This window comes from Suricata suricatta, chromosome 9, assembly GCF_006229205.1.
Source record: "Suricata suricatta isolate VVHF042 chromosome 9, meerkat_22Aug2017_6uvM2_HiC, whole genome shotgun sequence".
NCBI classification, from domain to species: Eukaryota; Metazoa; Chordata; class Mammalia; order Carnivora; family Herpestidae; genus Suricata; species Suricata suricatta.
In genome coordinates this window covers 57,617,342-57,630,193 of record NC_043708.1, presented here as the reverse complement: position 1 = coordinate 57,630,193, position 12,852 = coordinate 57,617,342, and the positions used below count along the sequence as shown (strand labels likewise).

At 33.8% G+C, this 12,852-nt stretch overlaps 1 protein-coding gene across 1 annotated transcript in view; it reads left to right on the top strand.

Annotated features, from left to right (window-relative positions):
• The window catches only part of MIPOL1 (mirror-image polydactyly 1), a 292,991-nt gene that overhangs the window by 183,410 nt on the left and 96,729 nt on the right, over positions 1 to 12,852 (top strand). The window contains exon 11 of the mRNA XM_029952677.1: positions 9,708 to 9,802. Within this exon, the coding sequence (XP_029808537.1) occupies positions 9,708 to 9,802 (95 nt within the window). The remainder of the gene's footprint in view (positions 1 to 9,707; positions 9,803 to 12,852) is intronic.

The following is a 12,852-nucleotide window of genomic DNA, read 5'->3' as shown; positions in this document are numbered from 1 at the left end:
CATTGGAATAATGCTTTCAATGTGCCAAAAGAAAATAGCTGCTAATTTAGAATCATATACCCAACATGAATATCCTCAAGAATGAAATGAAATAAACACATTTTCAGGCAACTTAAAATTGAGTTAGTTATTTGCAGCTTTTTAAGTAAACTTTTAAGAGCTGTTGTTTAGACAGAGGAGCATGATTCCCTAAGGAACTTTCCAACCAAGAAAGTGTAAAACACAAAAGAAAAGTGACAAATTGAAATGCACATTGAGGGGTGTCTGGGTGGCTCCGTTGGTTAAGCATCTCACAGTCCATGGATTCAAGCCCTGCGTCAGGCTGGAGCCTAGACCCTGTTTCAGATTCTGTGTCTCCCTCTTTCTCTGCCTCTCCCCTGCTCAATCTCTATCTCTCTCTCTCAAATAAAATAAAGACATAAAAAACTAAAAAAAAAAAAAAGAAATGAACATTGACTCAAAAAATATTATATTGTTTGAGGTTTAAATCTAGATAAATTAGAATACATTAAGAATAAAAACAATTTGAATTATCCTTGCTGAAGCCATGGGTATTATACAGAGGCAAGCCAAATCCATCACGTCCATATCCAAATTCCTAAGCTACAGGATCCAGAAACTTAACAAAATAGTTGTTTTATACAAAAAATAATAAAGCATAAAAAGTAAATTGGGGAGGAATAAATAGAGGTAAAGGGACTGAGGTCCTCTCATTGTCAAGAATTATTAATAATAGGTTTTTGATAAATCAAACTTTTATCTTGTAGTTCCTGGGATAACCATTAAAAGAATGTAAAGTATGGTGTAACATTCAAATTAAAGAAGGGGATATGGAATGGTAATAAAATAATCTATCCAAAAGATAGCAGGGAAAGGTGATATAGAAAAGAGAAGTAACAGGACAAAACATCATAGTGAAGCCCTAATTTATTGATTACATTGAATGTAAAGGGATCAAATGTTCTAGTTAAAAGATGAAGACTGTTAGACTGGAAAAAAATAATATATGGTGTTGACAATAGTCACTTCTAATCTTAGGCATATATAAGACATTGAAGTTAAAAGGTTATAAAAAAAGATATGCCATACAAAAGCTAATAAAAATGCTAGAAATTCTATTAATATTAAGCAAAATACAATTCAAAGCTACAAATTTTTTTTATTTGTTTCCTTTGCTTTCTATGTAATAAATGAAATGATGTCTCCCAGACAAGGTGATTTCCTGTCATACTGTAATGTTACTGTGCAAGCACATGGTTACCATGAACCACTGTTAACTTTTTTCTTCCTATTATTATATGTGCTGAAGAACCTGTTGAACTGTGGATTTCAGATATTTTGTTTCATTGCCTTCAGTAACTTGTTCATGCTAGACAGATCATATTGTTAGCATTTTCCATTCTTCACTTTTTCAGGTGTCTGACATTAACCAAAAGATTATATAGAGCGACAAATATTCTAGGCTCTATGTAAACCTGTACTCTCTGACACTAGATCCATAATCAGCAAACTATGACCTCTGAACCGGCCAACAATTTCTGTAGATAAAGTCTTACTGGAACACTATATTGCTTGTTCATTTACATATTGTCTATGTCTGCTTTCACACTACAACAATTGAGTAGTTGCAAGAGAGACTATATGGCCTACAAGTCTAAAATATTTATTATCTGGACTCTAATGATCATACTATAGACTACCACATGACTTGAACTTATACTTAAAGTCCAGTCCCTTCTCAGCTTATTGACCTGTTACTTGGCACATTGACTTCAGTTATTTCCATAATAATTTTATACCTAAAGTTCAACAGTGTCTATTGTACAGTTTACATAGTTGTTCATCTTGATATGGCTCTATCATATGGTATCTCATTTTATCATTGTCTAATAGTCATGTGGATGGCTGTTATACCACCATTTTACCACTGAAAAAATTGAGGTTCAGAGGCCCTAATTCAGAGTCATAGAGCTACTTGCTGAAAGCCAAACCCAATTTTACTCTAATCACTGTGCTGCACTGTATGCATTTTCTGGCATACTTCTCTTTCCCTCCCTTTCTGTTTAGCAGACTCGGCTCACTGCGCATGGATCATTGTCTGCCTATGAATGTTTGACTTCTGCTTCCATTACAAACTATTACTTCCCTTCCTCATGCCAGACCACACACCACTAGCAGTGCATATATGACTGCTTTTGAGTCTGGAAACTGATCATCCTTGGTAGGAGTAGTCTTTAAAGAAGAATGCACTATTGTAATATACTGTGGTGAGAAATCTGTTTTCCTATGAAGAGGAGGAGTAATTGAAGTCTAGTCATCTTTATACTTTTGGTAGCTTTTACTTTTTTTAGATACCTTTTTGCAAGGTTTTAAGTTATTTTTCTCTGCTAGATTCTTACCCTCCTTCTGAGGTTTAAAGAGTCAAATACTAGGATGACTATAGTCATATTGTTAAGCAGTTTTCTAATTTGATGTGTTATTTGAACATATTAGATTAGATTCCTTACAAATGTGTTTAATACTATAACACAGTTTATATATCTATGATTATAAAACAATTCTGTTAAACAACATACATATAAAATTATGCCATATTGAAATGTAGTCTTGAATGGTAGGATAAGCAATGCTTTCTGGATACTTTATTCTGGGTCCAGCTTTCCTTCTCAACAACTATGAAAACTTGGATAATTTCCAAATGTCTCCCTAAACATATGTTAACAAAAATTTTCTCACCTGTTAAGTAAGATCCTTTTCAGATCTAAAATTATTTGGTTTTGTGATTTAATTTGTTCTGTATGTTTCTTTATTTAACAGATATCACACATAAGATCAAATGCCTCTGTTCTCTGATAAAAACAGGTTACCATTAATGATCTTGGAGTTACCAATAGAAGCCTTAACTATATCAGACTATTACTATTAAAAACACATTCAAACAAAACATAACAAGATTTTGAAGTAAAATAAAAGTGGTTTCTCCACAATATCCATAACAAATAGTGTTCAGTGATGGGGATACTGTAGTCTTTTCTTTGTCATTATAAAGTACTAGATAAGACTCTAAGGACACGATCTAGTTCATTTCTAATATAAGAATACAAATGGTTTTCCTATATAGATGGCATTGCTCAGATGTAGTTTTAGAATGAGCCATTTAATTATAAGACTAACCTAACATTAGTTAACCAACTTTTTTTTTTTTAGTCACTTAAGGTAAATAAATTCTGGCGATGTATTGTACAGCATGGTAACTAAAGTTAACAGTACTGTATCTTATTTAAAAGTTGCTAAGAGGGACACCTGAGTGGCGCAGTCAGTTGAGAGTCCTTCTTTAGTTCAGGTCATGATCTCACAGTTCCTGAGTTTGAGCCCCACATCAGGCTCTGTGCTGACAGCTCAGATCTGGCCTGGAGCCTGCTTCGGATTCTGTGTCTCCCTATCTCTCTCTCCCTCCCCAATTTCCCAACTTGTGTCTTTCTCTCTCTTTTTCTCTCACTCTCTCTCTCAAAAACAAACATTAAAAAATGTTTTAAGTTGCTAAAAGAGTAAATCTTAAAAGTTCTCCTCAGAAGGAAAAAAAATGTAACTATGTGAGCTGTTGGACAATAACTAAATTTATTGTGGTAATCATTTCACAATATATTCATATGTTAAATCATTATGTTGTACACCTAAAACTAATATAACGTTATATATCAATTATATCTCAATAAAACTAGAATAAAAAATATAATGGTACAAGGAGAAAAGGTATAGTAAGAAGATACTAAAGATGTAAAACACACACTGATTGTTTTGGAAATTTCTGTTATTATCAATAACTATTATCAAATGATTTGATTCCATTGTTTCACCTAGAATTAGTTCAGCTACTCCTCCCATACGCTTTAAGCAGTATCTTTTACATGTTGGGAATAAGTATAAAAGGTACATGGAGGACATATAAATTCTGCAATACTCTGTTGGGAATTGCGATGAAAACTTCAAGTATTCCTATACAGAAAACAAAAGAATGGATCAAGAATGTTGCAGTTCTTTTTATTTAATAGAGAATTCTATGCATGGCAGACAAGGTATGGCTTTTGTGTGTGAGTGGAGTGATGAGATGTAAAAAAAACTTAAAACACATGCCATAGTCCAGAAAAAGATATTTTTGTATTGCTCAGAAGATAATTTTATTGTTTTAGAGAAGGGAAATGTATTAGGTAAAATCATTTCACATTGGGATGCCTAGGTGGCGTTAAGTCAGTAAGCTGACTTCAGCTCAGGTCATGATCTCACGGTTTGTGAGTCTGAGCCCCCCATCTGGCCCTGTGCTGACAGCCCAGAGCCTGGAGCCTGCTTCAGAGTCTGTGTCTTCCTCTCTCTCTGCCCCTCCTCCACTTGTGCTCTATCTGTAGCTGTCTCTCAAAAATAAATAAATATTAAAAAAAAATCATTTCACATTTTGGGACGCCTGGCTGACTCTGTCAGTAGAGCGTCAGATTCTTGATCTTTAGGGACTTGATCTCAGAGTCATGAGTTCAAGCCCCATGTTGGGCATGGAGCCTACTCTAAAGAAAAACACTTTAAAAAATCATTTCACATTTTAACTTTGCTGTATGCTTGTTACAATAGATGGCATCTTATAGGTAATAATGGCGTGATTTTTCTGCATAAAATTACAGTGTTTAAAATTAGCATCTGACGGGTGCCTCGGTGGCTCAGTTGGTTAAGCTACTCTTGATTTCATTTCAGGTCATGATCTTACCATCGTGAGATTGAGCCCCATGTCAGATTCTATCTCTCTCCCTCATGCGCTCTCTTTCTCTAAAATAAAATAAAGGGAGAAAATAAAAGAAAAAAATAAAATCAGTAGCATATTAGATTCAATGAAATTTGGTGCTAAGTTTATAAAATTTGTTTAGAGAGTTTAAAATATATAATTGTGATGATAGATGCTTAAAAACATTTTTTGTTATAATAGTAAATTAGTGGATTTAGGAGAACATGTTTTAGTCAAGACAGATATTTTTATATGTAAATTTTGGTAGAGTAAACAGCAGAATGTTACTGGTATTAGGGAGACATGAACCAGAAACACAGTTTGAGAAGCAGAAGATCCAGCTAAAGACTAAATAATAGTCAGACTCCTGGTTGTTCCCATTACCAAGACTAAATACACACGGGACTCCCAGTTACAGGAGTCCTTAGTGCCAAAAATATTGTATAGATGCACAAAATGATCAGAAGTATAGCATCAAGTTTCCTGTATTTTTACCTTGATCAGGACTTTGGTGAAGGTGGAGAAAAACTTAGGTGACATTTTGGATGAATTAGAATAAAGAACAAAAAGAGCAATTATGTGGAAAGGCTTGAGTGATATATAAAAAGGCAACATGCTCAAGAGTATCTAGTACATCTCTGCTTGTCCTTTTCCCTGCAAGTGTGGCTATGACACACGAAAATTAACCAACTGTGGGGGACTGGGGTGGTTCATTCAGTTAAGCATCCAGCTCTTGATTTTGGATCAGTTCATGATCTCACAGTTTGTGAGTTCGAGCCCCACATTGGGCTCTACTCTAATAGTGACAGAATTCTCTCTCTCCTTCTCTCTCTGCCCCTCCCCTGTTTGCCCTGTCTCAAAAAAATGTAAATAAAATCTTTAAAAAAATTAACCAAGTGCTTGTGAACCTATACATTGGTATTATTTTTAAATTCTTAAATATTTTTTGTTATCTGTCATGTGTTCTTTAAAATATAGATTGACTTAGCATAGATATGTGTTTTTGTAAACATATGTTTAGTGTTTACATATATTTATATATGTATATCCCAGAATATTGTAGTCTTGCAAGTTGCTTAATATTCATGAACTTCAGTTTTATTACCTGTAAAATAGGGATAATAGGAATTATATCATAGGCAGATTGTGGGGATAGACTATAGTATTTAAAGCATTTGATATAATACCCAACCTATAGTAGGCATTCAACAAATGGCCTTGCTATTGTAGTTAAACACAGATGGTTTAAAGTTACATTAATTTAGGGAACAGGTTTGGCAATTTCTTTACAATGTATATACTTTCTGTAAAGTATATAAACACATTATACACATTTACAATAGGACCCAGCATTTCCATTCCTTGGTGCTTACCTAAGAGAAATGAAGGTATAGTTCCACAAAATGACTATATGCTGATGTTTATCGCAGCTTTATTAATAATTGCTCCAAATTAAAAAAAAATAATAATTGCTCCAAATTGGAAACAACACAAATGAAATGTCTATCAACTGGTGAATGGACATGCAGACTGTGGTACATCTGTACGATGGGATACTACTCAGTGATATATGTACAAAGAAATGAACTATTTGGTGTATGTAATGCTCAAAAGCTCAAAAGCATCAAGTTAAGCGAAAGAAGCCAAATTCAAAAAGCTGCCTACCACATGATTCCATTTATGTGACATTCTAGAAAAGGCAAAACTACAGGGTTAAAAGTCATAAGGCTTGCCAGGAACTGTGTATAAAAGGAAGGCGTTGACTATATTGGTACACAATGGAATTTTAGAGTAATGGAAATATTCTGTGTCTTGAAGATATATTTTATATAACTACATAACCATATAGTGAAAGTATGAAACATCTTTGAAAATTATGAGCCCAAGTTCATGGAAGTGTTCCACTTGGAGGGTGGAAGGGAAGGAGGGAACATAACTAGTAAGTGCAATATATGGGTTGGGGTAGAGGATTTTTTTAAAATAGGAGGCAAAATAGCAAAATATTTTTTAAATTTAAAACAAAGTTTGTAACAGTGTATAAAGAATGCCATCAATATTGTAAATAGGTATATTTAGTCGTAACTATGCTTATATATACACATATAGACTGTTTCTGGGATATATATAACAGTCAGGTGACTGTTAATTTCAGGAGAGGGGATTTGTAGTACTGAGTGTTGGAAGTGGGAGAAAGATTTAATTTACATTGAATATTTTCTCGTACTTTTTGAATTTCATTAGTTTTTTATGCATATATTTTTGTGTGAATACACACATAAATGAATGCATGCAGTTTTTGTTAATGTGATTGTCAGAAGTATGGGAAATATGATGCCTAAGGAACAGGAAAAACATCTTGTTCATTAATTTCCTTAGTGGTTTTGATATGAAGTTTATTACTGACCTATAATATGATGAAATTATATGATATTAATAGTGAAACTAGGAAATACAATAGAAGTAAATGGTATGTTTAAATTAGTTAAGTTTTCTTACAATATAGCGTAAATCCAACTCAACCTGGTATAAGCCAAAAAAGGATTTAGGTACCCAGGGAATCCAAGAAATGGAATGGATCTGGAACTGTCTGGCATAGGGGATCCAGGAGTACCAGTGGTGTCATCAGGATTCAGTTTTCTTCTGGGATGGGTGGAATGGAGTGCTGTCTGAGCAACCTGGATGATGTATACCTGAGCTAGTGGGGAATGAAGTTCATCCTAGCCAGAGCACTGACCAAGATCACTATGGCAAAGGGGAAGGGCGTTTTTCTACAAAAAGAAATGCTGGCAAGTTGAACATATATCTGATAAAATAGAAAAAGGAGGTTGTAAAGCCAGAAAGTTTAAAATAGCTTTGAACATAGTCACCAGGGCCTAGATATAAGATTAGATGTTTGGAATTAATAAATTAAGTGGGTTTGCTGTGAAGGAACACCAAATGTGAAAAGAGAAGTGAAAAAATAGATATTACTAAAAGCACGGGAATCTAAGTAAAATTTTCATGGTCCCATTTTTGCAGAAATTTCTTTGGCAGAAATCTTCATTTTGGCTTTTTCCACTAGGACATTGTTGGTTTTGTTTTTTTAATTTCAGAGGGGTTTTTTGTTTTGTTTTGTTTTGTTTTGGGTTTTGTTTTGTTTTTTTTGCAGAAGTACCAGGTTAAAAAATAAAACTTCAGAATAGTCATCTAAGGTATTTAGCATTGTAATATATTTATTTAGCAAATTCTCTATCATCTGTCCAGTATTTGATATTCCTTAAATACATGCAACAGGATGTTTGATGTTTTGTAAGTTGAATGTGATATGTTCTTTTGATTCTTTTTAACTAACCGCTTAGTCACAGTGGGTATCTGTGCCTTTCACGCTACCATTTCAGTTATGTTTTATAGTTTACAGAACATTGGCAAAGTTGTCAATTATTGGCATAAAGAACTGGCCACCTATTTTTAAATGCTTTTCAATAATTTTTGAGAATATTTTGTCTATAATTCTAGAATGTGACATGTTAAGGCAAGTTGTCAAATATCTTAAATTTAATTAAGAAGTAATTCTGTTAGGGGCGCCTGGGTGGCTCAGGTGGTTAAGCCTCTGACTTCAGCTCAGGTCATGATCTCGCTGTTTGTGAGTTCGAGCCACGAGTTCCGCTCTGCGTGGACAGCTCGGAGCCTGGAGCCTGCTTCAGATTCTGTGTCTCTCCCCCTCTCTGCTTCTTCCCTGCTCATACTCTGTGTCTCTCTGTCTCTCAATGATAAGTAAACATTAAACAAATTTTTTTAAGTAACTGTTAGATTTGCTAACCCAGGTACAAAACAAATCAACTAATTTAGTTCCTAGAGTTATATACAAAGACCTGAACTGCTGCATGTTTTTATTATTCTCCATTATCAAAATAGAAAAGTGGCATTGTCCAGTGTTTACTTATATTACACTAATTTTCCTCTGGTCAGGATTTCACAGTTTGTCTTATGACTTTATTCTTATGGAAGAAACTGATCCCAGGTAAATGATAGGAGTTAGCAAAGTTAGTGAACTTCTGTCTCCAAACTCAATTACTTTTATATTATTCCCATTAGTGTGGTTTGCAAGGTATGTGATAACACTACTGAAAATAAAAGACAATATTTTCACGTGAATTAAACTGGGAATAAACAAAACTGAAATCTGATTTGCCAGCACCGTTTTTTTAAAGTTATGTTGAAAACTCTTTTTGGCTATACCTGAAACCCAGTGGGAAACGTGGTTGGAAGTTAGTGATTCTTTTAAAATGACAAGCTTGAACTCTATGGAAAAGCTGATTACAGACCCTTTAAAATTTGAATACTATAGTCAGAGGGGAACGATAGCATCTGTTGAATAAAATACCTCTAACACTCAAGATTGTTGCCATTCTCCCTTTAGAGATTTTTTTTCCTGCTGAAAAGGAATTGCAAAGGTTAAGTCATATCTGTGAGAATCAGGCTGTAGTCTTATGTATTTTCTTCACATTAAATATCAAAGATGGCTTAACATATTTAGCATTTTCTGGGTTTTACTATTAATAAAGTTAAAAGAAAATCCAGTGTGATCAGGCAGTGGAGCCACATTAAGTTTGTAGGTGAAACCCCCATTGTGCTTATCTTACTCTAGATACCGCTCTGAACCCATGTTCCACATTCTGAGTTCTGTGTATAAAGTTAAACATTGCAGAAATGCATATATCTGATGATACAGATGAATAAGGTTGAAGTTAGTAATGAGCAAAGTTGGTAAATTTAATGTTCTTGTCTTCAATACATCTTTTATTAGTCTAATTTGATTATTTTGTGGGAAATTACGAAACTAAAAATGCTGATAGATTATGAAACTACCAGAAATTTATGGTTCCTGTTTATACTATAATACTATATTTTAACATACCAAAACTAATATTAAATTTCTTAAAATATTAATTATTTTCAGGCAAAGTTGTTAGCTATGCAAGAAGCCAGAGAAACTGCAATTCAACAGTACAAAAAACTAGAGGAAGAAATCCAAACGCTTCGTGTTTACTACAGGTAAAATTCTTTTTAACCTGGGCATAAATAAATGTAGGTTTGGGAAATGTTTCTATCCAGTTTTAGAGTGAATGAAGAAATATCTCAAGGAAATTAAACATTATTCAGTTAAAAGATTTTTGTAATTTTAAAACGATTCAGGCACAAAATGGTCTTTATTTTACCTTTTTTTCTTTTCTGGATTTTGTAAAATTTAAGCTTATGTTCCCGTCAGAATTAGAAAATTTACATAACTTATAACCAATTGTCTGAATGGAATCTGGTTAGCTATTGAACTATTTGCTCATCTAAATGCCACCTCTAAAATGATATATATTTTTAAAATAGTACATGAATAGCAATAATAGCCTTTCACCAATTATAATATAATATGAGAAGTTTCTAAAGGAATTCCACTGGAGTATTTTTAACACTTATTTAATTTATGCTCCAAGAGTAGTTGTGAAATTAATTCAGTAGGTCACACTGGCATTTTTTAATGAAAAGAAATAGAATAGAAAATGTCAGAGTGTATCTCCTGTAGTAAAAGTAAATATTGTTTTGTGATAGTTTGGTTTCAGTTTTGTGTTGTGAGAGAGAGATAAGATTGTGTATTGAGTTATCTCTAAAATATATATATTTTTCACAATGGATCATGGTAAAAAAAAAAAGGTTTGAAAATGACATCCTATACTTACTAAGATTAAAAACGAATCTCAAGTTTAAAATATAAGAATTCACTAACTTGGACTGTGGGTTATTGAAGGATTTCCTTTTCGTTTTGCCTCCTCTCAGAATAATGTGGTTAAGTACATAAAATGCAATTAAATCAAAATCAGTTTTACTGAAATAGTTATGAAAGTATTATGTCATGTTATATTACTATATTCATATATCTTTATTAATACATTAAATAACTAGGTCTAACAACAAGTCTATTAACAACCATAATTTCAAAGTAGTGATAACTATAAATGGTATTTTGGGGATAACTGCAAACACTGAAATGTGATGTGAAAATATCAGTGGCTTCCATGGGTGCAAATTCTCTATATAAAGAGTTAACCAAGTAAAATCAGGTCATTAGCATGAGCTCTAACCAAATATGACTGATGTTCTCATAATAAGTAGAAATTTGGACATAGAGACACATATACAGGAAGGCTATACAAAACCACCAGGAGGAGATAACCTTTTGCCTGGCATCCGCAAGCCAAATAATGCCAAAGTTTGGCAGCAAACACGAAAATCTAGAGGAGGCCTGGGAGGATTCTCACCCATTCCATCAAAGAGAGGATATAGTCCAATTGACATGTTGATTTTGGACCTGTAGCCTCCAGAACTCTGAGACAATAAATTGTTTTAAGCCTCCCAGTTTGTGCTACAATGTTATAAGCAGCCTTAGGAATTGATGCAGTTATCAAATATTAAGTGTGTATGGTGTTAGTTGATGAAGTGTCTGACTCTTGATTTCGGCTCAGGTCATGATATCACAGTTTGTGAGTTTAAGCCCCGCATCCGGCTCCTTGCTGACAGTGGGATTCTACCTCCCTCTTTCTTTGTCTGTCTTTCTCTCTGTCTGTCTGTCCATCTCTCTCTCTCTGTCTCTCTCTCTCTCTCTCTCTCAAAATAAATAAATAAGCTTAAAAATATATTAAGTAAATTGATGACAGGGAAGTCATTTGCCTGCAGTTAGAAGCAGTGTCTATGTATGGTCATGTAGATAAGCAGAAACCCGATAATGAATAAAGACATCTCAGCCACACACCCCTTTGTTTTTAAACTATAGAGTGGATATGAAAATCTTTTCTTCATACTTTACACCAATGGATTCTCCAACTGTAGCTGTGCATTAAAATCTGAAGAACTTCTAAAAATCTTAATCCCCATCTCCTCCCAGGCCAATTACATTGGAGTCTTGGGCTAGGACTAGGCTATCAGTGTGTTTTAAGGTCCCTAGAAATTCCCACGTGTATCCAAGTTGGAGGGATGCTGCTTTACATGCATTTCAGAGAGCTGCATTACATTAGAGTTTCTTCTTGGTAGAATAATAGAGGCATATATTAAACCCTCTACTAGGACTTAAGAATATTGTATGATTTGTGCCCAGACCTTAGGTATTACAGTGTGGTATGAAGTAGCTTCACTCTATTGATAAGGGAGAGTTTTTTATGGAAACTTTTCCTGACATCCTTGTGAGAGAGGACAGCGACTGCTTGTTGATAAAGTGACAGTGTCCAAGAATTTTGAGAGGCTTATATATGATATTTTTACATGAACTGATATTTCTTCTTCAAAAATGAACCTGATGCCAGTTCTTAATGCTTCTCCTTCTTTTCGTTGAATTGCATAAGATTACTGAAAGAGTTTTAAAAATTGTAAAGCTAAAATACTTGCTTTTCAAAGACTTTTTAATCTACATGATTATAACACAGTTAAACAACTCTTCGTGTTAACAGTTGTTGGCTCAAAGATATGCTTCACGTGTACCCCTCTTACTGCTACTTAAAAAAAAATTCCTGGTAGTGTGGTGAAGCTACTGGGATTTGCCCTTAGGTAGCCCTGCCTTTTATGACTTTATATTCATGAACTTCTCCAAGACCATTTCCTTTTTTGTGAAATTAGAATTAAAGGATCTACCTCATACATTTTTTTCAAGTATGTACAGCTCTTAGCACGGTATTTGGCTTATTGTTAGTGCTCAACCAATGTTAAGACAAATACCTTTTAACAGGACAACGTGAGGTAGGAGTAGAATCAAAAAGTATATATTGAAGCCAAAGAAGGAGATTAAAAAAAAAGTCAAATATTGCTAAATGGTTAAGGAAGGTAAGGACAAAAAGTGTCCTTTTTGTTTGAAATTATGTGGTCATTAGTAACCTCCACAGAAGTAGTTTTAATAAAACATCAGATGTAGAAGTCAGTTATCTGTAAATTGAGGTAAAGTAGTAATTTGGACAAAGGAATGGTCCTTGAAGAAGCTTGAATAAGTAAGATGTTGATGATAGTTGAGAAGAAAGGAAGATAGGTTAAGAACCTATGTTTTTTGTTTTTTAAAAAATGGCAGGTAT